Source organism: Colletotrichum lupini, chromosome 5, assembly GCF_023278565.1.
Source record: "Colletotrichum lupini chromosome 5, complete sequence".
Taxonomy (NCBI): domain Eukaryota; kingdom Fungi; phylum Ascomycota; class Sordariomycetes; order Glomerellales; family Glomerellaceae; genus Colletotrichum; species Colletotrichum lupini.
The window spans coordinates 4,239,680-4,267,047 of NC_064678.1; the positions used below are offsets into that span (position 1 = coordinate 4,239,680).

Here is a 27,368-nt window from a genome sequence, read left to right on the forward strand (position 1 = left end):
AGCAATGCCTTGTTCCTAGGTAAGAAAGGATATTATTAACGCCTTACGGAATTTATTACGAATAACGACGTTAATAGCTTTATTATTAGCGTTAAAAGAAAATATTACGTAATAACTTTAGGGACTAAAGTTACGTAAGGGGGGAGTAATTATAATAGATTCGGGATACGGCTAGCGATAGGATACTAATAACTTAATAACTAGTATACGGATCTTATTATAAAAGAACTTTTTAAGAAATAGAGCCCTTACGAAGGACTCTATAAGCTTTAGTTTTATAATATACCTATACCTATATTATAGCCTCGCTAGTTAAGTACTCATAGCCTAATCTCTTATAAATTACGTATATATACCTATTTATAATTTAATTCTTTTCATTTACTTTTTTCTTTAGTATTAACTATTTACGTATATATACTAATAATTTCGTATAGGATACTCCCTTTTTTAATAATCGCGTACGCCGTATAATACTTATAATAAGCGCTTAATATAGTATTCCGGCCCGTATTAAAGGTATATAGCTCCCGACGGTCCCCGTATACTAACCTACGTAGTACCCTAACGACCTTACGTCCTATAAAATAACCTCTTACCTCCTTATTAATACGTATACCTCTATATAATAGCTTCTTTATTATACGGATTCTTACGTTATTTATAAGCTCTTTATCTTCCTTTTTAAAGACTTTTTATTAAATCTATAACCTTAGTATTATATAAGTTAGTATATACTACCCTATACTATTTAATATTACTATACTAACCCGTATAATCTAGCCCTAGCGTTAAATTAAGCTTAACCTTAAGATTACTAAGAATAGCCGTTATATACCCCTAGATATTACTATAACTTATACTTAGGTTACTAATACTATCTAAACGACCGTATATAGTAACGCTAAGACTAGTGCCGAGTCGTGCGCTCGTTATAAGGCTAGTAAAAGTATTTTTATTAATTACGTTACTTTTATAAGTAAGGGCTGCTTTAGTTATAACTATATATTTACTATATACGAGTATACGCTCGTTACGCTTCTCGTTATTACTCGTACGTTACCTTATACTACTTTATATCTATTTATAGTTTACTAACGGTTCGTACTAGCTCGTAATACGCTTATTAAAGTCGTTAAGCGTAGTCGTAACTATAAGGGCCGTAGTAAAGTCCGTATTAGCGCTCTACTTAAGTCTCTAGGTACTATCCCCGCTATATACCTCTATATAATAATAAAAGCCCTTAAATAAGTAGCTAAGTAGGCTAAAGATAATAAAGAGGGTATATATAATAGCGTATAAGATTATAAAGAGCGTTACTAACTTATATAGACTCTGAGTAAGGAGTAATTAATTTAATATTCTTATATAGTATAGTATAGGAGTTTATATAGGTATATATTAGGATATAGTACGATTAGGCTTAATACCCGGGTAATAAGGCCCCTACGGAGTTATAGGGCACTTATTAGCTATAAGCTAGAGTATACGCGCTTAGTTTAGCTTATAAGAGGCCGTAACTAACCGTACAAAGGCTCCCCCTAAAGTTCAACGTTTCTAATAAAATTATAAAACTTTTATTTATCGTATATTATCATTATGTACTTTTCTATCCTTTTTAGCGTTATAAATCCCTATAAGCGTCTATATTTCTATATATATACTTATAAGACCTTATAAATAAAAGGATACCCCTATATATTATTATAATTATATATAAACATTTACCCCTTACTTAAAATTTCTTTTTTAGTTTCTTACTTTATATATTACTACTTTTTTAAAATAGTACAACTACGTATTAATCTTTTATTATATTAAACGATAATTATTATAAAGTTAGAGAGTAATTAGACCTATAATATAATTATTATATATATCTTTATAGTTTTTAGTACTAGAATTACAAAGCGAACTTTCGAACGTTAACTTACGAAATAGGACTTACGACGAGAAGAGCGTACGGTCTTTTCTAAGGATCTATTAATTCGTATTTAAGAATTATTCTTCTAATAATACTTAAATGATAAAGATATCCTTTTTTAACTCTAGTCTAAAGGATTTATAATTACGGCTATAGGATTATTAATACTTCGTTAATAGAATTAGCTTTAGCGATAATAAATACTAAAATAGCTCGTAATTATATAATAACGATTAGAAGAGTTCTTTTTTAGTATACTAAAGGTTACTTACCGTACTAAAGGGTACGGTAAAAAGTATTTTTATACATAAGTTTACTAATAAGCTTATATTATTAACCGAGATAAACTATACTTTATATATTATAAAACCTTTTTATAATAAGTTTAAGATCGGTTAAATAAGATAAGGTACTGTTATAAAGGGTTTATAACTCCTAGACTAAATTATATTTAGTCTTTAAATACATACGATAAGCTTTTACTATTTAAATTTAAGATCTATACTAATATTAATACTTATTCGCGGTTTATTATATAGTTCTATATAGGGGTTTTTGCCTATACGTCCCGGAATGTACTTATATAATATCTTACCGTTATTTAATAACGGGGATTTACGCTATTACGAGTTCGTTTAGACCGAGGGAAAGAAACCGTTCTTACGTCTAGTATTTATTACTACTTTTTATAATACTGTTTAATAGTAAAAAGTCTAATTATATTCCGTAATTACTAAATCTTTAGTAAAAGTATTTATAACGTTAAGATTGAGAGTTAGTAGAATCGTCTTTATTAAAGTAGATTAGTATATTAGCGGGTAAGTAATATATATCTTAGTATATATAAGTATACTTACGTTTATAAGAATACTTCTAACTACTTTAGTTCTAAGGGCTATTTTATATAAATATACTCTCTAACTAGATTACACTTCTATTTACATATATATTACTAATTCGTTCTGATTTTATTAACTTCGTATAAATTTAGAACTCTTATCGAATTCGTCGTTAAAAAGGTCGCCCTCACGTTATTTCTAATTAGCTATAGTAACTATATTATTAATCTACGTTACGAACTATATAAAACTTTATATAGCCGATTAACTAAAACTAAGTTTAATAACTATTAAACGCTATTTAAAATAGTAATAATCTAGACGCATATCTTCCTTAAGCTACCTTATAGATTTATACTTTAATTATTAAAGGCTCCCTAACTATATTAGCTAAAAGTATAAAGTTTAGCGAGGCTAATTATCCTTATTTTAAAGCGTATTAATATCTTCGTATTTGTCTAAAGTAGTATATACGTAATAAGCTCTAACTAGAAGTTACTTTACTTAGTAAACCATAGGGCGGTATTATATAAGTTAAGTAGAGATTAAAAGACTTTAAAATTAATCTTAGAGTATTAAATAGCTTCGTAATTACGAGCAATACTAAGGACGAAGAGGAATTATAAATATAATTATAGTTTACTCTAAACTATCTATTAACGAGAATGCTCGTTTCTATCCTTATAGTATACTAGGTTATTTATTATTATAAACTTTATTTTCTTATTAAACTACTATAATCTCGTTTTTCCTATCGTTTTTATCCTTTTTAACCTTTTTCTTAGCTTTTACCTCCTTCTTAACGATCTTCTTTTCTTACTTAACTAATAATTCCTCCTTAATCTTTATCGTTAGTTTAATACTAATACCTATTAAAAGCCGTGTTTTTAGAATATTTCTATACGTTATTTTGCCTAAAGTTTTAGTTATAATTAGCTTTATACGACCTTTTCCCTTCTTTATTAGCTAAGGTTTAATAACTAGCGACTTAATTCTAGTTTAAGAAATAATAGAAAGTTAATAATTATCTTTTTCGTATAAGATCGTAGCTTTAAAAAGGAATCTCTCTAAACTTATAGCTTCGTACGCTACTTTATAATACTTTAAAATATTATAAAGATTCTTTATATTAATTAAAAATGCTATCCACTCTATTAAAAGAATTTGCTAGTTTATTATAAAATATAAAATAATAGATCGTATTATATCTTAATATAAAATAAACGTCGAAAAGCGATTAAACTAAACTTTCTTAATAAACTTCTTAATAACTTAGACGTTAATATAAGTCGTTACTTAGAAACCGTTAAGTTCGTTCTTAAAAAAGGATATATTATATAATATAATAGAGATATTAATTATTAATAATTACTTTAGCTCCTTTTTTATTTACTAAATACTTCGTTCCCGCTCTTTTAAGCCCGTAAGAAGAGATTTTATTAATATCGAGGCTTATACGTTTATACGTTCTTATTATATAAAAAGGGCAGAGCTTATACGAGTATTATTATCAATCGGTCGTTTTAAAATAGCTTTACGAAGAGGTATCGTAAGGTTAATTAGTTTAATAACGTCTTATATAGAGATTAGAAGTTATTATAGATCTATACTATAATATTTATAAGCGAGCTATTAGTTTAATAACTTAAATAAAAAGTAATTTTTACTTATAAAAAGGTAAAAAGTAGTAGTTATTTTTATAATAAAGTTATAAAGAGAAGAAAAACTTTTACGTCGGGGTACGATATTACGCAATTTTATATACTACCGTACGGTTTAATATATTATAAAATTAAAATATCTCTTAAGCCGTAAATCTCTATAACCCCTATTTATAAATTATTATACTAGTTTAGACCCTATCCTGGGTAGTGGGGTGACCGTAAAATACGATTTCTGCTTTGACATATGAAAAAAGTGTTTTGGCGGAGTGCCTCTTGCAGTCTGCCGTAGTTAGCTTCCTCGACAATCGGACATTGTAAACCTTAATCCTCGACTAAGAAGACTGGGACGATGTGACCACTTACAGAACACTGTGGAGCATCAGCCAACGACTGCGCGCCAGCGAGCCTCAAGAGGCACGATGCTCCAACGGCGACGATGAATCGCAGAGTCAACATTGCGGGACTCGTCTGACAGCGAACATGCACACACAAACACGAAAGCCGCAAAGAATGACCGAAAGGAGAGGGAGAAGCCGGTGGGAGCGGACGTAAGAGAGGGAGGGCGTCTACGTCAAGTTATTACCTACCCTTTCTTGTTGTGCTTGATGACGGAATCGGTACCCAGGGGGCCTAGCCCAGCGCCCATCTCCAAGTTGCGATTTGCGAGGCGACTCCAGAGGCTCAGAGACGAGTACGCCAAAAACGGCGTTGGTATGGCTTTCCCCCTCTCCTTTGAACTATTGATCCTGTCTGATGTTCCCCCCTGCCTTGGGCGTACGTTAGCGGCGCAGAGCTTATCGCCATCGTCTGCCCCTAATCGTTTCACAGTTTCAGCCTGGATAGAAGAAAGGCGATACTGTAGGAATTCCAGAGCTTCTGACGAAGGGTACCAAACTCGTGAAAACCAGTCCCTGCCAGCTTGATGAGGCTGTACTTCAAAGGAAGAGAGCAGCCTGCTCTTGCCACGTCTTGGAATGTCTTAGGAAATTGCGTTGCGCCCGCAACCAGCTAGGATCCCGCTAAAGATTGAGGGAAAAGAAACCATCGAACCAGAAAGCGTGAGAGCGTAACGGAGTACACTCCAGCCCGCCCGCGGATCCTCTTCCGGACTGCTGGTCAAAAGCCAAGTTCGCCGCGAGCAGTCAGCCTCCTTTGAACTCTAATCATCCCGTTCCCACCCCAGATCGCTCTCGCCCTATGCCAAGCTCTCCCAACTTTCCCCAAGAGCCCACAAGTGAGAACGGCTGGGTTCGGAGGCTTGCAATAGCCGGTAGAGGATGAGCAGGAAAAAAGAGGACATTCCTCCAATGAGCGGGGGATGCTCGTCACTGCCCATGGACGGGCACTTATCCGCGCCATGGTCAACTGGAATGCGATAAACCCAGTCAGCCACGGGTGGCGGAATCGGGTGAGGTCTTCTTTGTTCTGAAGTTACCCGAGATGACCGATATACAGGGCGTTTTCGGGGCTTTGAGAGCCCCCGGTTCGCCGTGGCCTTCTCGGTCCGTAGACAATGGTCCAGGAGACTCCCGAAGAATAGAAATCAATAACACCGACACAATACGCAGATAAAAATGTCGAAATCACATAATGTGGAGCCGCAGAGTTATTTGAGCAGGCACTCCTCAGCCTGGCATTACCTATGCCGACCAGTTGTTATTAAGCTTGAAAGTCTTGAACCAAGTTCGACCAGTGATCTGCAACGCCCCCTCTACGAAATGGTACAGATGATCTTTCCCGAGTTCTTGTTCGCCTCCAGGTGCGCATGAGCCTCTTGTATCTTCTCCCACGGAAGCACCGTATCAATTACGACCTTGAGCTTGCCCGTCTTAAAGTGCGGCACATACTCCTCCAACCGATCCCTCAACTTGCCCTGATACTCCACGTCCCTGCTCCGCAACGTGCTGCCCTCAAGCCTGATCCGCTTGTACAGCAGAGGCCCAATGTTGGCCCCCTCGATGTTGGGCCCGCCCAGCAGGCCGAGCAGGACGATGCGCGCGTCCCGCGCCGCGACGTCGAGGTTCTTCTGGAAGTAGCCGCCCCCGACAAAGTCGACAATCACGTCCACGCCCTTGCCGCCCGTCGCCTCCTTGATCTTCTCGGCCCAGTCGACCTCCCTGTAGTTGAAGGCCGCCGTGGCACCGACTTTGTCGACCACAAAGTCACACTTCTCGTTGGACCCGGCCGTCGCGTAGACGGCGGACGCACCCGCGTCCTTGGCCAGCTGGATGCCCGCGATGGAGACGCCAGAGGCGCCGGCGTGCCAGAGGACGGATTTGCCCTTTGAGAACTCGCCTACGAGGAACAGGGCTTGCGTGGCGGTGATCCAGGTCTAGTGTACACTCATGGTCAGCATTTCACGAATGCCGACATCGGTGGTGCAAACAGATGACGGGGAAACCATGCAGGCTTTTAGTTTTCTTCTTACCTCTGGAACACCAGCGGCCTGCTCCCAGGACAGGAAATCGGGCTTGTGCAGCAGCATCTTGCTATTGACGGCAATGTACTCGGCGTATGCGCCACCGTACGCGAGGCCAAAGACCTCATCTCCAGCCTTGAAATCGCCGTGGTCGCCCGAGCCAAAGGATTCAATAGTCCCGCTGAATTCGACTCCCAGGGTCTTGGGCGCCTGAGGCGGGAGCGGGTAATTGCCAAGACGTTGGATCTGGTCCATGCGGTTGATGCCAAAGGCCTTGATCTTGACCAGGGCCTCACCTTCGCCCGCCGTGGGCTTTGGTGTGTCGGCATTGATGAAGAGGTTCTCCTTGGGACCTTTGCCGTCCTTGATGTCTGTAGTTTTTTGTATTTGTAAGCCATTTGTCTGTTACGTACGGTGAAAGGCACGTTCGACTCACCAACTGCTCTCATTGTTGAGGCCATTTTGATAAAGTTTTCTGATCTTGATTTCAACCTTGCCAATCTGCACTTGAGAAGTTAACTTGAAAAGAATAAAAGAGATTTGTCAGTAGCTCGAGAAGATGAAGTCTCACCGAGGTCCCCGTTCGGTTCCCCTCAATGACGTGCATCCGGGCCCACTGACTAATCCACTCGGGCGCCCCCGTGCCGCTCCGTAGCCGGCTCCAATATTCCGGTGCCGTGTCCGCATGGTTTCCAACCACAGCTCCGGGAAACGCTACTTGTAGTCTCCGTTCAATTTTCTTGGCCGTAAATTTCATATACCTCATCTTACGCAGTCTAGAATATGCCCGAGTTGCAATGACTGAGACTACCATGTATGAGCGACAAGCTTACAGGCTTAGTTCAGTATCATCTTTGGTCAATTTCCCTACCGGAATGGGGGTTTCGATGAAGTGAACGTGTTAGTTACTGTATCCCGAAAGTCTCTCAAGAAACACAAGCTAGAATGGACCTGCATTATCCTGATTTACGCAATTCTGAGGTATTCTATCAGTGTTCCGCAGGATCTCAAGGGTAAGTCAGTCTGTTGCTGTTTCTCCTACCCTGTTGACTTCCTCGACTTTCCACATTGATATCCCAAGACGTCCCAGCTCCAGAGATCTGAAATAATCAAGGCGCTTTTAGCGGCAGCGGCAGCTCGTCGAGATATATATCCCACGTATCTAGGATAGCCCCCAACTCCTCGGTCACGAAAGACTGCGGGAAGAGGAGAGGGATTGATACAAATCCCGTTCGTGGTTCTGACTATCAGTTATTCATGTTTCTCGCTCGATAGTGTATTCCCTGGAGCCAAAATGACTATCGATCACGAGATTGAGGCGCCTTTATAATGGTGACATCAAATGACGGTGAGCCAGTAAAATGGTGGTGCATGGCCTCGTAAGATGCCCAGCCAAATGGCGCCGGCAACTGACGAGTTTGCATAGTTCGAAGCAAACTCATCGAGGGCCGGGGAGCTCACAGGGCGGATCTTAACTAGACTAACCAGCACAAAGGCCAAGCGAGAACACCCTCCCTCGCCGCCTGCTCAATCCTTCCAATGTGTTTTGTTTTCAAATTCGTGCAAGACTCGTAAAGCTTCATAAAAAAAGAATACTCGGCAGCGGGACACCAACGTTCTCACTTCGCGTCAGGCGTCGCCGAGCATGCGAGCCAAACGAGAATATTTTTGTCTTCTAGCCTGGTCACCTGGAAGTAAGATTCTAGCTAGCATAAGTTGAAGTACCCCAGATCGGGCTGTCAAGATTGAAGTGAGGTCAGTCAAGGATTCCCTAGGCACAGAGTGGTTCTCCAGATCTCGACATATAGTCTATCTACGGGCAGCCGATGAAGCTAGTAGTGAAATGCTGGCATGAACTAGGAACTGGCGTACCGCTTAATGGATGAGAATATAGAACTGGATACGCAAACTTTAGGTTTGAAAGACTCGAAAATGGATGGAATGAGGTGGGTTGATACGTGTTGCAATTGGCCGGCTGATGAAGTTTTACGAGCCACTTGTCTCTTGAGTACCTCCATATAACAATAAGCATAAAGAGAGGATGGAAGCTGCAGGCACGGAAACACGATGAAAGTGAGCCGAAGAGAGGGGTAAAGGATAAAGATCGGGCAATAGTACGGCAGACTACAAGAGGCACTCCGCCAAAACACTTTTTTCATATATTAAAGTAGAAATCGTATTTTATAGTTACCCCACTACCTAGGATAGGGTCTAGACTAGTATAATAACTTATAAATAGGGGTTATAAAGATTTATAACTTAAAAAATACTTTAATTTTATAATATATTAAACCGTACAGTAGTATATAAAATTGCGTAATATTATACCCTAATATAAAAGTTTTTCTTCTCTTTATAACTTTATTATAAAAATAACTACTACTTTTTACCCTCTTATAAGTAAAAATCACTCTTTACTTAAGTTATTAAACTAATAGCTCGCTTATAAATATTATAATATAGATTTATAATAACTTCTAGTCTTTATATAAGATATTACTAAACTAATTAACTTTACGATACTTTTTTATAAAGCTATTCTAAAACGACCGATTAATAATAATATTTATATAAGCTCTATCCTTTTTATATAATAAGAACGTATAAACGTATAAACCTTAATATTAATAAAATCTCTTTTTATAAGCTTAAAAGAGCGGGAACGAAGTATTTAATAAATAAAAAAGGAGCTAAAGTAATTATTAATAATTAATATTTTTATTATATTATATAATATATCCTTTTTTAAGAACGAACTTAACGGTTTTTAAGTAATAACTTATATTAACGTCTAAGTTATTAAGAAGTTTATTAAAAAAGTTTAGTTTAATCGCTTCTTAATATTTACTTTATATTAAAATATAATACGATCTATTATTTTATATTTTATAATAAACTAGTAAATTCTTTTAATAGAGTATATAGTATTTTTAATTAATATAAAAAATCCTTACGATATTTTAAAATACCGTAAAATAGCGTACGAAGCTATAAGTTTAAAAAGATTCCTTTTTAAAACTACGATCTTATATAAAAAAAAATAATTACTAACTTTCTATTATTTTTTAAACTAGAATTAAGTCGCTAGTTATTAAACCTTAGTTAGTAAAAAAGGGAAAAAGTTATATAAAGCTAATTATAACTAAAACTTTAAGCAAAACGACGTATAAAAATATTCCGAAAATACGGCTTTTAATAAGTATTAATATTAAACTAACGATAAAAATTAAGGAGGAATTATTAATTAAATAAAAAAAGAAGATCGTTAAAAAGGAAGTAAAAGCTAAGAAAAAGATTAAAAAGGGTAAAAACGATAAAAAAGACGAGATTATAATAGTTTAATAAGAAAATAAAATTTATAATAATAAATAACTTAGTATATTATAAGGACAAAAACGAGCATTCTCGTTAGTAAATAGTTTAAAGTAAATTATAATTATATTTATAATTCCTCTTCGTCCTTAGTATTACTTATAATTACGAAGCTATTTAATATTTTAAGATTAATTTTAAAGTTTTCTAATCTCTACTTAACTTATATAATACTACCCTATAGTTTACTAAACAAAATAACTTCTAATTAGAGCTTATTACATATATATTACTTTAAATAAACACGAAAATATTAATATGCTTTAAAATAGAAATAATTAGCCTCGCTAAACTTCGTACTTTTAACTAATATAATTAGGAAGCCCTTAATAATTGAAGTATAAATTTATAAAGTAGTTTAAGGAAAATATATATCTAAATTATTACTATTCTAAATAGTATTTAATAGTTATTAAACTTGGTCTTAGTTAATTAGCTATATAAAGTCTTATACAGTTTGTAATATAAGTTAATAATATAATTACTATAGCTAACTAAAAATAACGTAAGGGCAACCTTTTTAATAACGAATTCGATAAGAGTTCTAAATTTATATAAAGTTAATAAAATTAGAATAAATTAGTAATATATATATATAAATAAAAGTATAATCTAGTTAGAGAGTATATCTATATAAAATAGCCCTTAGAACTTAAGTAATTAGAAATATTCTTATAAATATAAGTATATTTATATATACTAAGATATATATTACTTACCCGCTAATATACTAATCTACTTTAATAAAGACGATTTTATTAACTCTTAATCTTAACGTTATAAATACTTTTACTAAAGATCTAGTAATTATAGAATATAATTAGACTTTTTATTATTAAACGGTATTATAAAAAGTAGTAATAAATACTAAATATAAGAACGGTTTCTTTCTTTTAGTTTAAACGAACTTATAATAATATAAATCCCCGTTATTAAATAATAATAAAATATTATATAAGTATATTCCGGGATATATAAATAGAAACCCCTATATAAAACTATATAATAAACCGTAAATAAGTATTAATACTAATATAGATTTTAAATCTAAATAGTAGAAGCTTATCGTACGTATTTAAAAACTAAATATAATTTAGTTTAAGAGTTATAAACCCTTTATAATAGTACCTTATTTTACTTAACTAATCTTAAACTTATTATAAAAAGGTTTTATAATATATAAAGTATAGTTTATCTCGGTTAATAATATAAGCTTATTAGTAAACTTATGTATAAAAATACTTTTTACCGTACCCTTTAGTACGGTAAGTAACCTTTAGTATACTAAAAAAGAACTCTTCTAATCGTTATTATATAATTACGAGCTATTTTAGTATTTATTATCGCTAAAGCTAATTCTATTAACGAAGTATTAATAATCCTATAGCCGTAATTATAAATCCTTTAAACTAGAGTTAAAAAAGGATATCTTTATTATTTAAGTATTATTAGAAGAATAATTCTTAGATATAAATTAATAAATCCTTAAAAAAGACCGTACGCTCTTCTCGTTATAAGTGCTATTTCGTAAGTTAATGTTTAAAAGTTCGCTTTATAATTCTAATATTAGAAATTATAAAAATATATATAATAATTATATTATAGGTCTAATTACTCTCTAACTTTATAATAATTATTATTTAATATAATAAAAGATTAATACGCAGTCGTACTATTCTAAAAAAGTAGTAATATATAAAATAAGAAACTAAAAAAGAAATTTTAAATAAGGGGTAAATATTTATATATAATTATAATAATATATAGGGGTATCCTTTTACTTATAAAGTTTTATAAGTATATATATAGAAATATAGACGCTTATGGGGATTTATAACGCTAAAAAAAATAAAAAAGTATATAATAATAATATATAATAAATAAAAGTTTTATAATTTTATTAAAAACGTTAAACTTTAGGGGGAGCTTTTATACGGTTAGTTATGGCCTCTTACGGGCTAAACTAAGTATATATACTCTAACTTATAGTTAATAAGTGCCCTATAACTCCGTAGGGGCCTTATTACCTAGGTATTAAGCCTAATTATATTATATCTTAATATATACGTATATAAACTCCTATATTATACTATATAAGAATATTAAATTAATTACTCCTTACTTAGAGTTTATATAAGTTAGTAACGCTCTTTATAATCCTATATATTATTATATATACTCTCTTTATTATTTTTAGCTTACTTAGCTACTTATTTAAAGGCTTCTATTATTATATAAAGGTATATAATAAGGATAGTACCTAAAGACTTAAGTAGAGCGCTAATACGGACTTTACTATAGCCCTTATAATTATAACCGCGCTTAATAACCTTAATAAGCGTATTACGAGCTAATATAAACCGTTAGTAAACTATAAATAAATATAAAGTAATATAAAGTAATATATAAGTAATAACGGGAGGCATAACGAGTATATATTCGTATATAGTAAATATATAGTTATAACTAAAGTAGCCCTTATTTATAAAAGTAACGTAATTAATAAAAATACCTTTATTAGCCTTATAACGGGCGCACGACTTAGTACTAGTCTTAGTATTATTATATATAGTCGTCTAAATAGTATCGGTAGCCTAAGTACGAGTTATAATAATATCTAAGGGTATATAACGGCCATTCTTAGTAATTTTAAAGTTAAGCTTAATTTAACGCTAGGGCTAGATTATATAAGTTAATATAATAATATTAAATAGTATAGGGTAATATATACTAACTTATATAATACTAAGGTTATAGATTTAATAAAAAGTCTTTAAAAAAGAAGATAAAGAGCTTATAAATAATATAAAAATCCGTATAATAAGGAAGTTATTATATAGAAGTATATATATTAATAAGGAGGTAAGAGGTTATTTTATAAGACGTAAGGTCGTTAGGGTATTACGTAAGTTAATATACGGGGATTATTGGGAGCTATATACCCTTAATATAAACTAGAACGCTATATTAAGCGCTTATTATAAGTATTATATAGCGTACGCGATTATTAAAAAAGGGAGTGTCCTATACGAAATTATTAGTATATATACGTAAATAGTTAATACTAAAAAAAAAAGTAAATAAAAAGAATTAAATTATAAATAGGTATATACGCATAATTACACTTACAATTGCGCGTATATTAGCCTAAGAAAAAGCATAATTACTAATTAATAAAAATTATACTAATAATTGCGTATAAAATTACTTAATTATACTTAATTAATATTTCTAATTAGTAAATCGCGAATATTATACTTATAATTACGTATATAATTAGGTAATAATAATAAAAGTAAAATAGAAAAGGGTATAAAGTATAATAAAGTAAAATATAATCGCTAATAAGTAACTATAGGGGCGTAAGCGGATTACTTACTTTATTTAAAGAATATTAAGTTAGTTAAGAGGAAAAGGAAATTAATTAGTAATAGAAATTAGTAAGGAGGATATGCCCCCTAGTTACCCTACTTTTGCTAAGTAGTATAACTACCCTTATATAATTACTATTACTTACGGTTATAAGCAATTCCTTATAATAATATACGGGATTTATTATAATATTTATTTATATATATAAGAAAGTCGTACTATTAATACCTAAAATTTACGGTAGCCGTAGGTCTATTAGAAAGAACGGTTTTGGCGGAGTGCCTCTTGCAGTCTGCCGTAAATAGTCCCAATTAAGTCTGTGTTGTGTGGAAATTAATTGATGGTCAGGGTGCGCTGTAACACCCCGAATTGGCCTGGCCAGGTTGCTGCACAGGCCACCAGGCACACCACCGCAACCCGTGGGCCGCAGGCGGCCGGGAACATGTAGCCCCGCTAAGCCTTCTAGGCCGTTGGAGGCGAGTGTGCCCGTCTGGACCAGAATGATTCAGCTCGCTAAACTGCATTGATACGAATACAAACGCCAGATGCCTCGAGTTCGAACGAGGGGTCAGTCGTGAAGCCGCTGAGTCGGGCGAGTTAGGTGGTGACATCTCGGAATGAGCCAGATGAGCTCCCTGTAAGTGATCAAAGTGTTGGGTGAGTTCAAATCCACAGCTGCGGCGGAGACATCTGTCAATGATAGGACGGATGCCATTGTATGGGATCTTGGAGTTGTTTTCTGCTTGTTTTTCTCCCTAACCGGAAGGTAGAATATACGAAAAGGAGAGTGAGGCTTTGGAAAGACATTCGCTGTGTCACTCGTTCGTGGCGGTATCGCGTCTGATACATTTTGGCGCTATTCGCGTCAAATGTGTCGATTCTGCCTGAACCGTGATATATCCGCATCGGTCCTTCGTACAGATAAATATAACCTGTTGACGTCGTTCGGGTTCCGTGGAGAAGTTGGCCGCGGATTCCACCTCACAACATGGCAGGATCTCGATGCGGTGACAGGCAATCAACGTCGATTTTATCTCAGCGATTAAGATAGCCTGTCTCCGCTGTACGCAACGACTTAGACTCAAACGGCGGGCAACGGTTCTCTAGAACTTAGAAGAAAACCTGCCACAACGGAGGCCGGAGAGTGCTGGGGCCCCGGAGACCCTTAGGGTGTGAGTGTGACCTCTTAAATGTGTCCCCTGCACCCCGCGAGAATCTAACATGTGCAGGAAACCTGTAGGAACCCTGTCTTGCCCTGGCACATCTTTCAAAACCCAGTTGTGCCAGTATAGCTGAGCAGCATCGTAGGTAACTGTTATGACACTGACCTCGATTGACCTAGACGGGAGACCTGAAGTTTATTTGTGCTTCAGGGCAGATCTGAGGGGCCACCTTCTAATGTTTCGAGATGTTGGTCGTCGTCCAGTGTTTATGTCTGAGAGCGTGACCCTCAGACGAACTGTGGCTAAAAATGGAGCCTTCATCCGATGGGCGATCCGTCCGGTGTTCTCAACGGCGGCGGGTAGGTGGCTCTTGGATGTTTCTGTAAAAAACATTCCTTCGACTTGTTTCCTCGGTCAGATGGGAAGGATGTTAGTACGGTGCATCACTGACAAGTAGCAACTGACTAGAACGGGCAGGAAGCTGCATGCCATACTTGCCTTGAGGTAGGTAGGTACTGTGTAAGGTAAGAGACGCACCATGGCAGCAAAGGAAATTGGCGTACAGGAAAAAAAAAAGGAATGCGCTTCTAGATCCCGACGGCTCGTCATTGCCAGACTTGGCATTCAATTCGACCCCCTGACCGTGAGTCGGCTGCGGCATATTTTCCCGGTTCGTAACCTACTGCCCAGATTGCCCAGATGAAGTCGAAGTTGGAACCCGCAGGGGCCGAACGCCTTGCACGATTCTCCAAGAAAAGGAAGGTACGGAGTGTCCGTACTTCAGAATTGAAGTTGAGGTCTGCAATAGCGGCCGTCTCCTCTTCCCCAAACGAGCAGGCTACTTTTGGGTCTCCCACTAGCTAGGCCAATCACATCTCTTAGATACCTAAGTCCTCTGAGACTTCCTTGTTGCTGCTTTAAGTCCGATTCCGTTCTCCATTGTCCCGGACTCCAAGCCCCCAACATCTCCAGTTTGATCTCCCCTCTCCTCTCTTCTACCACCTATCATAGCCCTTGCAAACCCATGACAACGGCAGCTGTTTATGGAACGGAGTACGGGAACGATAGCGAATTCACGGATACGTCTCCTTCTCCCTCGTACACTGCGGGGCATGCGGCACAGCTGGCAACCACGACGTCGAAGCCAGCCATAACTTCCCGTCTACGAGAACACCTCCGTCCAATGCAAACAATTGTCTCATCGAAGGTTTCACGCCGTGCGAACGGACAAAGCTCGTGGCTTGCTGCCCGCCTGAGAACAGCCAACTGGCTTGCGAATTCAACGTTGGACAGGCTCTCGTTAGCTTGAGCATGTTCTTCTATCGGAAAAGACGCAAGCCACAGCTTTCGATACAGCCCCGTCAGCAGCCCCGAAAGACGTTCTACGGAAGAAGATTCGCTGCTGGACTCTCATAGTAGTCTCGACTACTTTATTTTTGTCGCTGTGGGATCAGGCCGTCAGCTGGGAGTCTGGAACAGTAAACCTGTCGCCGCCGTCTCCACATCCGAGGGCGGGCATTGTCAACTTGGGCGTTGCATGGTACCTGCATTAGCGCGAGGTTTTGTTCCTGAATCCTGACTTGATTCGCACACTGCTTGACACTGGTCCGTCAGCCGTCAGCACCGGCTGCCGCGGCCACAGGTGAGTTGGCAAACACGTCTGAATGCGTGTCGCATTCACTCAGCTAAGGCGGAGATATCGGCAGGGGCCTGACAAAACGTCTTACAGTCAAATGAAAGATACGACTGTCACTGGCAATGCTGGCCGACGGATGGCGGCCTGGAATTTCGGATCACGGCTGCGCATCAAGCAAAGGCTTCCCCGCCTTTGAGCAAGCATCTCTGCCGAGAAACGGCTGGCCAGTGCTATTGGATCTGCCAGCATGACAGGAAAGAGCGATGCGTACGTGTACGGATCTTTCGTGTGTCTACGGAGTATGGCCAGCTCGCTGCCCAGATGCGTGGTCAACGGTTGGCCGACCCGCTGAAAATGCTCAAGCTTACCTTGAGTCCTTGACTCTGTTTCCTGAGGTGGGCTCGAGTCATCTCATCTCGCTCGTCCGAACTCCTTGCAGATTCGGAGCGATCAGGAGGGCCGCGACCAGAGTCGAGGACTGATTCCCACGCAAGGAGTTTTCAAAGGGTGCTTCCGAGCGACAGTGTGAAGCAAAACACAGACGATCAACGAACGATCTGATGAAACAAAGCAAGCGCTTGCTGGTCAGTCACCTCGTGGCTCTATTCGTACTCTATCTTGCTACACCCAATGATACCCGGATCTAAGTGGTCATCTGGGTCCGAGTGGGTCAAAAGGTAAATGAATCCCACACCTCAATTCCCGCGCTCCAAGGTCGGTCCCCTTTGTGTGCATATTCTTCCCATCCTCATTCACACCCATTTGATTTCATCCCATTTTGGAGGGTACGTACTCCGAGAATCAACTTCTAGCCCAGTCTTTTCGACTTCTCTTTTGCTTTTCCCGTCTTCTCTACGCAACCACACCACCAAACTTGTCAATCTTATTTTCCCGCCCCCCTCTCGGCCAAAGGGGAGTAGCCGCTTCGTCTGCCTGGCCAATTCTGGACTGCCAAAGCCACCAGCAACAAACGTAGGAAGCGCAAAAAAAAAAAACACGCACAAGCACATACACCATACCTGGTCTACCCCCTTTCCCGTCCGTCCACACAAGTCATCCACAATGGTCTTTTCTTCGTGTTTACTCCCCTCGTTACCAAGAACCCGTTCGTCTAGCCCACTTCTGATTCGTCCCAAGTGAAATAAGCTGGTCAGTGAATAGCGAAAGAGAACAGAAACCAGCCCCCCTTGTTCAGCCATGGATCGTGTCCCTCTTAGCAGGGGTTTGGAGGAAAGGCGGCGTGTGCTCTCTTTCGCCCTCCCAGTCCAGCTCCTCTTCTCATCTCCAGGCCTGGGAGATGCGTTGCTCCACCCTTCATGACCGGGCGAAGGTACCGTCGTCCCTGACCCATCCCATTACCTTACCGCAAGGCAGGGCCCCAAGGTAGTGTAGCACAGGCACTAAGGTAGAGAGCCCAGTCAGTGTCCACCGCCCCCAGTTCCCATGTCGTGTTCCATTGCGCCCATCTCTGTATATAAGTTCATTTCCTCCAGGCCATCCCGTCTCCCGTTTCCCTTTCCCTCCTCGCCCACACTCACTCATTCAGTACCGACCCAGACTTTTTAGTCGCTTTCACTCGTTAACCCAACCACCTAATCCTCAACTCGCATCTACAACTCTTTCGAGTCTTAATACCAAGTTCTCCTCCCCAAACAACCGTCAAAATGAAGTTCTCCGCTGCCGCCCTTGTCCTCGCCGCCACCGGCGCCATGGCCAACAAGAACGTCACCTACGTCACTGAGGTCGTCTCTGCCTACACCACCTACTGCCCTGGTCCCACTGTCATCTCCCACGCTGACAAGACCTACACCATCACCAAGGTACGTCGAATTCGGGAGGTGGACGGGATGATTTCAGAGTGTCTCGGCGCTCGCCGGCCAAGCGCCGGCTTTGACGCTCCCCGAGACTCGGAGATGGCCCGACCTTTCACCTCTAAAGACATGTCGATCTCGAACCCAAGCTAATGACATTCCAGGCCACCACCCTGACCATCACTGACTGCCCCTGCACCGTCACCAAGCCCGTCATCACCTCCTCCATCGTCAAGTGCGAGAACTGCGCCGCCCCCACCAAGAACGGCACCATCCCCGTCGCCACTCCCGCCCTCAGCAAGACCACCGTCGCCGGCACTGCCGCCATCACCCCCACCAAGCCCGTCTCCGTTCCTACCGCCGGTGCTGGCAAGGCCGCTGCCCTCTCTGGCGCCGGTCTGGCTGGTGTCCTCGGATTCGCTGCTTTCGTCCTCTAAATCAACATTCACGTCTCGCCATCCACGTCTCCCCCTACGATCTTTGACGTACGATAATATTTTAATTTTCGTGGGGAGCCTACGACACCTAATGACTGGAGCGCGGTTGTGAACCCATCCGACACGCAATCGACTGGATGGGTACTTTTTTGGATGGGAGTTTTGGGAGTCTCCTTGGATAAGGAGAGCTTGGGAATGGATCCCAAAAACGACGGAGAAAGGAAACGACACGCCCACAGAATACCCGGTACATTTTCTTGCCTGCATGGCGCCATGGAGTTCTCAATCACGGGAACGCCCAAGCCATGCAGTAAACTCACACCTGTCAATACTGCAACTTCTTGTACTTGCTTTGCAAACAAACCTTCGCCCCAATAACGGTTTTTATGGCTCGGTATTCCCGTCAAATCGCCAATTGAGGATCATATCCGCGTGTGTGTGTGCGGTACATACCATCCTCTTTTTCTTCATTTTCGAGAGGCTTAGAGAATGGGAATATAATGCGACCATGATAGGTTATTCTTCGACTGTCTCGTCTTTACTCGCGGCAGAGTAACCTGTTTGACCCAATTCACATCATATTCTCCTCTCGCCTGACGATTGAGTACTCATCCTCATGTGTATCACGCCCTACTGCCAAAACGAACTGCCGCGTAATGTGTATGAATGTCCAAATGTGCTGTTTGCTAGCCCATCACTTCGACGTGACGTCAAGTGAATGGATGATTTCATAATTATAATGAGCTTATCTACCTCGGAGAATTTCTCAAGCTATGGCCCGCTTGCCTTGGGGATGATACGACATTGCTATAGGCATTCGGACCACTGTCCGTTCAATAAGTTCCTAGCAGGATAGTATCCCGAGGAGGCAGAATTACACAAGCGGTCTCCGGGATCCGGAACTCCATGTACGTCTAGTCTACTTCTTCGGGGGCAAGAGCATTATCACATTATCGGCAAGTCGGTGACTCTTTGCTTCGGGAAGTGACAAAACGGCTGTGACGACGAAAATACGTCCAAGACAACCAAGGACGCCGGAGTGGAAATAGTCCAGCAATAGCGCGGAGCTTGATGAGAGGTCCCCTTCCCCCCTCCCGACTCCCCGAGGTTTGACGGATATGGATTCCGGTGAGAGTGAAGGATGTATTTCGTAGATGAACTGACGGAGAGAGAAGAGGGGAACACATCGGCCTCATTTCGCTAAAGGATGAACAAGGCCATTCACCTTCGAAAGATCATTTGCGTGGAGGAGGATTCTTGAGTGTGTATCTTGGAAAGAGGGCGCAGTCCCGCATGCCTAGCATACCTAGGTACTGGGCGCCTCTGCTTAGGTCTTGGGATTTCTTCCACCCCCCCTTTTCTACGCCGCAGCCGTGCCGCATTCCTTGTGCCTAGAGCGCATACGAGGTACAACCCTTTCTCTCTTAGGTGAGTGTCTTGGGAGAGACGCGGCATTCCAGCCAAGAGGAGGTGGGCGACGTAATTGCTTCTTGGTAGAGACAGGTATGAGGAGGAGCTAAGAGCTGCAGCCCGCCTGATAGACCGCTATTCGGGGGCTGAGATTTACCATCGTTGCATCCAGATCGATTAAGGTTGTTTTGTTTGGTGGTTTATTCTTTGTTTACCTTGTTATGGAGAAGAACCTTATGGAAAATAGGGGGCGTTCGGGGGTACGGAGTACAGACGTACCTAGCGCTGCGCCGTACCTGCATCTTGCAGCGCTTGGGCGCTACTGCAGCGGTGAAAGGTACAACGGGATTGGACGGGACGAGCACGCTGTGATGGATCATGGAGGTGTGGGTCTTTGTTGCTGAGCTGGAAATGGAAACATACCGATAGTACGGATACTCGTGAGTCGTACCTAGTGCAGCTGGTAATTCCAGGCGCATGGTTTTGGCTATGCCATTCTAGATTACAATGAGAAAAACGGTGAGCTGAAAAGAAAGGGTTGGGAGTGTGGGTGAAGCCCATTTTCCAAACACAAAGCATTGTAGGAGGAATATGAAATTTCAACCTAAGGTATGTAAAGAGTACGGACTACCCCCTGCTAGACTATCGTTCTAGAGCGATATCCCTTTAATGGATCATTGACAATCTCTATATGTGCACATAAGCGGTGTTGCAAACGCGGACGTAAGCGAGATTAACAACCCAACTGAGCCACTATGCGCTGATCGCCATCAATCGAATTTCCACGAATGCATTAGAGCGCATGGATTGTCACCCAGGATTCTTCGGAACAAATGAGGCATAAATGCTAGAGGCATCACGGATGCGGATGACATTTCATAGGGCGACAGGGTTATATACAGTTAGCACTTGCTTGACGCCTGTCAGTCGAAGCTTGGCGCTGGGGAAGATAATCTTCATGGGTAACCCTCCCCGAGGGCCAGGGGCCTTTCGGGTTCGTTTCTCCTGCTGCTCACCTTCAAGCTTCCTTACGGATACGCGGCGTGAGAGAGTCTTATCCTCCCTCGACCTGCGGGTGATCGTACCGGATCCTGGAGGGCGTGGAGACCGTTGAACCCGGTGGAAGCCGGCTGGGCCGGAGCCGTTGGTCATGTCGTGCCGCTTGAAGCGGTGGCTCGAATGTCTTGCGCGTGTTGACTCTCGCCCTCTGCCCTGCAGACTTATAAGGCATCGTGAACATCCTAGGGTTTACGGGTGACTGCCTGTCCGGATGAGGTGTTCGGGGCGAGCGAGTTGGAATTTCGACCGTACTGGGATAGTAAGACGAGGGCTTCGGGGAGCGTCGGTGTGTCTACAATTGTTCCGGCACAATCAGAGCTACTGCGAAGGCTTCTCGATTTCACTACTTCCCATTGCCTGGATAGGGAGGTAGTTATGGGACGCGTTGTTGGATTGACCGTGTTTCTGTAGTTGGATCTGCAGCCCCGAAAGTTCTCGGGATGTTCTCCCTCACACTTACACTTAACTTCGAGTCACTTTCGGGAGTTTACACTTGGGTAAACTTGATTGCGCAGACAGGCAAGTGTGATACGGGACGGATGGGTCTTGCGGGGAGCCGGGTGGGACCATCGCCCGTCTCTGGGGAAATAGTCCCAGTCACCTCACCACCAGTATCTTCAAGGAGAATTGACGAAGCAGTCCCTCACTTATAGAGCGTTCACTTGCTCTATAGTGAGACTGGACAAGTATTTAACGAAACTATCAGAGAAGCCGATCTTCAATAATGTTAATTGATGCCTTTTTCTTTCTCGAGAGCGAGAGCTTCGTTGAGTCTGGCTGTGTAAGGTACTTATCAATCGTCTCTCAAGGCCTGTTAGATACTCAATTACTCAAACCCCAACGAAGACAAAGAAAGGTCTGCAAGCTGTGATCTGTGAGCTGCAGGCGTAAATAAGCAATCGGACGAAGATCGAACCCCGTGGGGTCACCAGCCGTTGGAAGAAGCCAAGGTCGGTTGGCGATGTCGGCGTGGTCGGCAATGACGGTCGCTCCCCTTACCCCGGGTCAACGGAATGCGGGGAAGGGTGCCTCCTCAGCGGCAACCCCAGGTCAAGCCAGCCAACGCACCAAGGTCCAAGGGGAGAGAGGGCACGTCAGCTGCTGCTGCAAGGGTAGAGCTGTCTCGTATCTCAACGCCGTTCCAACCTCCAAACTTCCAGCCGTCCGACTGTTTGAGAGAGCCGAAGCCGAGAGGACTCATGTAGTCTCCACGAGTAATGCTTCTATAGTTTTGATGCTATTTCGGACCTCCTTCATCTTTCTGTCGTAATCTCACCAGCGCTCATTGTCTCATTTCTTCACAGCCAATCGAGTTTACCACACATTCGGCAACGCCAGACAGCAAGCCGCTGTAAATATGGACAACTTACACCCTCAAGACGAAGTCTTGCGTCATTCCCTCGAGGATCCGGAGTCTTTTTGGGCCCACCAGGCCGAACACCTGCACTGGCACAAGAAGCCCTCTTCAACACTCAAAGTCACCAAGAAGACGCTCAAGAGCGGCGTCACCCACGACTCTTGGGAGTGGTTTCCGGACGGAGAAATCTCGACCTGTTTCAACTGTGTAGACCGTCACGTTCACGATGGCAGGGGCGATGCGCCGGCAATATACTATGACAGTCCCGTTACGAATACCAAGCAGACCCTCACATACAAGCAGCTACTCGACGAGGTTGAGGTCTTCGCCGGGGCGCTGAGGGAAGAGGGAGTGAAAAAGGGCGACGTCGTCCTGGTTTATAGTAAGTATTCTTCTCATTGTCGGATAGCCAATTTTCCGATCCAAACCTTACACTACTATTAGTGCCCATGATTCCCGCGGCATTGATAGGCATACTCGCCGTCAGTCGCCTAGGTGCAATCCACGCCGTCGTATTCGGCGGGTTCGCACCGGCCGCTCTCGCCCAGCGTATAGAGGCCTCTCAGCCCGTGGCCATCCTGACGGCTTCGTGTGGTATCGACGGTAATAAGCCGCCCATGAGCTACAAGCCGTTCGTTGAGGAGGCTTGCCAGATCTCCAAGCACAAACCCGACAAGGTGGTTGTATGGCAGCGCGAGCAGATCCGGTGGAACCCCATCAAGAGGAACGACGGCGAGAGGAACTGGCAGAGCATTGTAAAGAGCTGTCGTGCGAGAGGCGTTAGGGCCGATTGCGTGCCTGTGAAGTCGACGGACCCGATCTATATCATCCACACATCTGGTACGACGGGAACGCCAAAGGGCGTGTTGAGGGATGCTGCTGGACACGCTGTCGGGTTGCATCTTTCTATCAGCTACTTGTTCAACATCCACGGCCCCGGCTGTGTTTCGTTCACAGCGTCAGATATCGGATGGGTACGTTTTGTCAAGCTCTCCCGGGGCTGGGTCAGATTCTAATGTTAGGTGGTTTAGGTCGTAGGGCACAGCTATATCGCATACGCCCCCCTCTTCACGGGTGCCGCCACCGTCCTCTACGAGGGCAAACCCGTCGGCACACCAGATGCCTCAGCCTTTTGGCGCATCGTGGAAGAGTACAAGGTTAACACCATGTTCACAGCGCCGACGGCTCTCCGCGCCATCAAGCGCGACGATCCCGAGAACAAGCTCTTCAAGCAGATCGGAGAGCGCGGCGGCCTCCGGACGCTCAAGGGGCTCTTCTTGGCGGGCGAGCGGTCCGAACCGGCAATCATCACAATGTACCAGGAGCTCCTTGAAACCTACGGCGCAGTCGACGCCCATGTTGTGGACAACTGGTGGTCGACGGAAGCCGGGTCGCCCATCACGGGGCGGGCTCTCGTGCCGCATGCCGGAAAAGACCGCGGTACGGATTTGCGTGGCCATCCGCCTCCCAAGATCAAGCCGGGCAGCGCCGGAAAAGCCATGCCTGGCTTCGACGTCCGCATCGTGGATGATGACGGCAAGGAACTTCCGAGAGGCACGATGGGAAACATCGTCCTCGGGTTGCCTCTTGCCCCGACTGCTTTCAGAACTCTGTGGCAAGATGAGGAGCGGTTTTACAAAGGCTATCTGAAGCGTTTCAATGGCAAGTGGTTGGATACGGGGGATGCAGGCTACATCGACGTCGAGGGTTACGTCAACGTCATGTCCCGTAACGACGACGTACTCAATGTCAGCGCTCATCGTTTGTCAAGTGGTAAGCATCGTCCTCGTCCTCGTCCTTGGAAGTTCTTTTCCATGCCAAATAGAACGCCCCCCCGAAGCTAACAACAAGATAAAACAGGCGGCCTCGAACAAGCCATCACATCCCACCCCCTCGTCGCGGAAGCCTGCGTGGTGGGCATCCCGGACGCGCTCAAGGGCCAGCTCCCCTTCGCCTTCATCACGCTATCGACGCCCGAGCACCCGACCTCGGCGGTGCCCGACGCGAAGCTCGCCGACGAGATCAACGCGCTCGTGCGGTCGCAGGTCGGCGCCATCGCCACGCTGGGCGGGCTCATCCAGGGCAAGGGAATGATTCCCAAGACGCGCAGCGGCAAGACGCTACGCCGCGTCCTGAGGGAGCTGTTGGAGAACGCAGTGCACGAGGAGTTTGGGAAGGAGGTCCAGGTGCCGAGTACGGTCGAGGATGCTGGCGCGGTGGATGTTGCGAGGGAGAAGGTGAGGGAGTATTGGGAGGTGAGGGGGGATGGACATAAGAGTACGGAGGCTAGAGCGAAGTTGTAGATATCACCTTTTGCTACGCACGACAGAGAAGCCTGTGCCAATCGTTTCATCACCGGTTCGTAACTGTGTTTTGGTGTTGAAGATCACACATCAAGACATTCTACTAACCAAGATAAGATAGTACAGTCACAAACGTTACGAGTGATATCATGAGCTCCAGTAACAAGCCTGAGAATCAAAAAGCGGATATGGTACTTTGATTCTGAGATATTGAGGAATGAGAATATGATCGCCTTATCACTTAGTATCCAACGTCGGTCGATATGTATTGAAGCTAGTGGGAAAGGATGTCAACGCACCACGCTGGATCTGTTTCCGTCACGAATCAAACCCGTCAATGACCGTAGAACGTCTTGGTCACGAAAAATATCAACTACTATCGTTCACTGGCTTTTTAAACCAACAAAAAAGGGGTTAAAAAATAAAAAAAAGAGCTGTCCGGCTTATCAGGAAAACATATGATGTAGATACTGTGCTAATTGAAGAGGAACTCAGTCTACTCGATCTCGATGGCTCAAGAGACTTGATCTTCTCGACAAGGATTTGATCTCTCTGAACAGTTTTCAGAAACCCGTTCACCGGTCTTTAGTCTGAATCTATGTACAGGGTACCGGGCTGAGGAGATATGAGGGGTTGTCATGAAAGACTGCGGTACGCTGCTGGCCGATCCTTTGAAAATTCCGTCATTTTCTCGTCATAGTCGGAATCCGCCGTAGACGTAGGCCTCGTAGCCAGCTATATCAAGCTCAACAGTGTTAACATATTCGTCTAGATTTCCTTGGTAGCTGCTAGGTAACTATATCGGAACATTCAACCCCGACCATCGGACGCTGAGCTCCCATGGTCTGGACTCGCCCAACTGAACTAAGGACACTGAGCCAAGAAAGCCTAGGCCGACCGCAATCTTTCCCCTGAAGCAATTGCCACCGACGACGACACCCATCGTGCGACATGAAGCCGTCGTTGCAAAGCGACACGCGCCCGCAGGATGGGTGGTATGACGAAAATCGAGAGCCCTCCATCCCGTATTCACGATCTCCTCGGTCACACCCTTCCGCCCTAGGCCTCGCCATGGTCAGCTTGTGTGACGAAAAGAGAGCGTAAGGTCGTCCCTCCAGGACCATTGACGTTCAAATGTATACGATCCCATGGCGGGAAGACGAGGCTCGAAGGAAAACCTGATACCCGTACCGAGTCACGGCCGTCGTACCATGTTTGCTCACGGGCCGTCGAACGTGTGACCGTGTTCGAAGCTGAGCGGCTGTTTCTCATCTCCGTCCAGGGATAGGTTCATCGGGAAATATGATTTAGGTTCCGGTGAAATGAGAGACGGGGGGCATCATCTACGGAAGTTCGAGGACAGGACGTGACAGGCATGGATCGGATATTTACGAGCGAAACGGTAATGGTGGTTATGAAGTTCCAAATGGAATAGCAAACTAGAGTAGTTCCAACCAACGCCTCGTATGCCGAATCACAGCATGCCCCCCAATGTATTCCTGGTATCGTTGTGCCTCCAGTGACCCATCAATGCAATAGTTGAAAACCGTTCACGTTCGCCGACGTCGATAATGATCCAAGAACTAACCACATCAACTTGCCGATCCAGCGGGGGACTCCTTGGAGGCCTGCTTCCCGTACGTTCCATAAAGACTTCGTTGGCCCTCTCTCGCAACTTTCAGAGGAGCGAAGCGTGCTTCGGGCAATCGACTTCCCGCCTTGAGACTCTCCATTACCCTGCGCAAGGATTAGCGTCCGCCGATTCATACGGGTAGATGAGATAGGGAGACAAAGAAAGAACGAACCATTCAACGCCAATATATTTGACGGCAGACCCGCCGATCCTGCGAATTTCCTTTTCAAGTTTGCCGCTCGCGAGTCCTCCGCCGGCTCCAGCGCCTCCGCCCGCCGGTCTCCCGACAATAACATGCGTAACCTGCCTCCGTCCGAGATGTATGGACATGCGCGCACCGTTCTCGACCAAGACGCGCTTGAGTTTGTGATCCGAGATGATGGGATGCGTGCTCCCGTTGACGTACACCGTGACGCCCTCGAACAATCCCCTACCAGCCGCCCTCGTCGCCTCAGCATCCTCGTCCTCCTTCCGCCGAGCTTCCATGACCTCCTCTTCGCTCATCCTTACCAACCCACCCGGTGCTGTAGCAGACGTGCTAGATGCCGCGGAGCCGGTCTCAGAGACTGAAGAGCCGCTCCTCATCAGCCCCGGCCGCGCCAGCATGTCCGCCACGCTCATCTTTGCCCTCGCCTTGACGTCCTTGGGCACCACCATCTTCAGCTTCTCGTCAAAGTCCTCGCTGCCAGCGCCGTACGTGTCACTCATGCGGGCACCGCCAGTGTGACCGCCCGCAAACTGCTCCGAGAGCTTGCGGGCGCGGCTGGTTCGCCATCCTGTGCCCGGGACGTGATCCGGGCGTTGATGTCCGGTGGCGCTTGAGTTGTATGGATCGAAGTTGTTGCCGAACCGCGGCTTTGCGGCTGGTGGGATAGGTGTCTTCTCCGGCGAAGGCATTTCGGTTCTGACACACGTGATTATTTTGGAGCAACAATGTTTCTTTTTCTTTTCTCTTCTGCCCTTTTTGCT

The 27,368-nt window shown here is 43.2% G+C and overlaps 7 protein-coding genes across 7 annotated transcripts; 5 read left to right on the forward strand and 2 right to left on the reverse strand.

The window, feature by feature from the left end:
• Positions 1 to 6,138: 6,138 nt before the first annotated feature.
• CLUP02_10673 (zinc-binding dehydrogenase) lies at positions 6,139 to 7,307 on the reverse strand (the record flags this gene model as incomplete). Its single annotated transcript, XM_049289647.1, has 3 exons — positions 6,139 to 6,759; positions 6,856 to 7,217; positions 7,283 to 7,307. 3 exons carry the CDS (start codon positions 7,305 to 7,307, stop codon positions 6,139 to 6,141), a joined length of 1,008 nt encoding a protein of 335 aa, XP_049146792.1.
• Positions 7,308 to 15,291: 7,984 nt separating this feature from the next.
• CLUP02_10674 (uncharacterized protein) lies at positions 15,292 to 16,585 on the forward strand (the record flags this gene model as incomplete). Its single annotated transcript, XM_049289648.1, has 7 exons — positions 15,292 to 15,312; positions 15,369 to 15,396; positions 15,453 to 15,601; positions 15,676 to 16,037; positions 16,098 to 16,285; positions 16,368 to 16,395; positions 16,483 to 16,585. The coding sequence occupies 7 exons, from the start codon at positions 15,292 to 15,294 to the stop codon at positions 16,583 to 16,585; spliced, it is 879 nt and encodes a 292-aa protein (XP_049146793.1).
• A 51-nt stretch (positions 16,586 to 16,636) lies between these two features.
• On the forward strand, positions 16,637 to 17,776 carry CLUP02_10675 (uncharacterized protein; the record flags this gene model as incomplete). Its single annotated transcript, XM_049289649.1, has 6 exons — positions 16,637 to 16,724; positions 16,785 to 16,912; positions 16,961 to 16,973; positions 17,038 to 17,103; positions 17,347 to 17,494; positions 17,551 to 17,776. 6 exons carry the CDS (start codon positions 16,637 to 16,639, stop codon positions 17,774 to 17,776), a joined length of 669 nt encoding a protein of 222 aa, XP_049146794.1.
• A 277-nt stretch (positions 17,777 to 18,053) lies between these two features.
• Positions 18,054 to 18,637, forward strand: CLUP02_10676 (mmc protein; the record flags this gene model as incomplete). Its single annotated transcript, XM_049289650.1, has 2 exons — positions 18,054 to 18,209; positions 18,365 to 18,637. The coding sequence occupies 2 exons, from the start codon at positions 18,054 to 18,056 to the stop codon at positions 18,635 to 18,637; spliced, it is 429 nt and encodes a 142-aa protein (XP_049146795.1).
• A 153-nt stretch (positions 18,638 to 18,790) lies between these two features.
• Positions 18,791 to 19,355, forward strand: CLUP02_10677 (uncharacterized protein; the record flags this gene model as incomplete). The annotated part of the gene is made up of 2 exons (XM_049289651.1): positions 18,791 to 18,980; positions 19,243 to 19,355. 2 exons carry the CDS (start codon positions 18,791 to 18,793, stop codon positions 19,353 to 19,355), a joined length of 303 nt encoding a protein of 100 aa, XP_049146796.1.
• A 2,475-nt stretch (positions 19,356 to 21,830) lies between these two features.
• On the forward strand, positions 21,831 to 25,313 carry CLUP02_10678 (AMP-binding enzyme; the record flags this gene model as incomplete). The annotated part of the gene is made up of 12 exons (XM_049289652.1): positions 21,831 to 21,887; positions 21,925 to 21,980; positions 22,039 to 22,155; positions 22,223 to 22,320; positions 22,411 to 22,845; positions 22,908 to 23,437; positions 23,495 to 24,236; positions 24,324 to 24,700; positions 24,767 to 24,825; positions 24,888 to 24,925; positions 25,012 to 25,147; positions 25,217 to 25,313. The coding sequence occupies 12 exons, from the start codon at positions 21,831 to 21,833 to the stop codon at positions 25,311 to 25,313; spliced, it is 2,742 nt and encodes a 913-aa protein (XP_049146797.1).
• Positions 25,314 to 26,358: 1,045 nt separating this feature from the next.
• Positions 26,359 to 27,296, reverse strand: CLUP02_10679 (BRCA1 C Terminus domain-containing protein; the record flags this gene model as incomplete). The annotated part of the gene is made up of 2 exons (XM_049289653.1): positions 26,359 to 26,503; positions 26,572 to 27,296. The coding sequence occupies 2 exons, from the start codon at positions 27,294 to 27,296 to the stop codon at positions 26,359 to 26,361; spliced, it is 870 nt and encodes a 289-aa protein (XP_049146798.1).
• Positions 27,297 to 27,368: the final 72 nt, after the last annotated feature.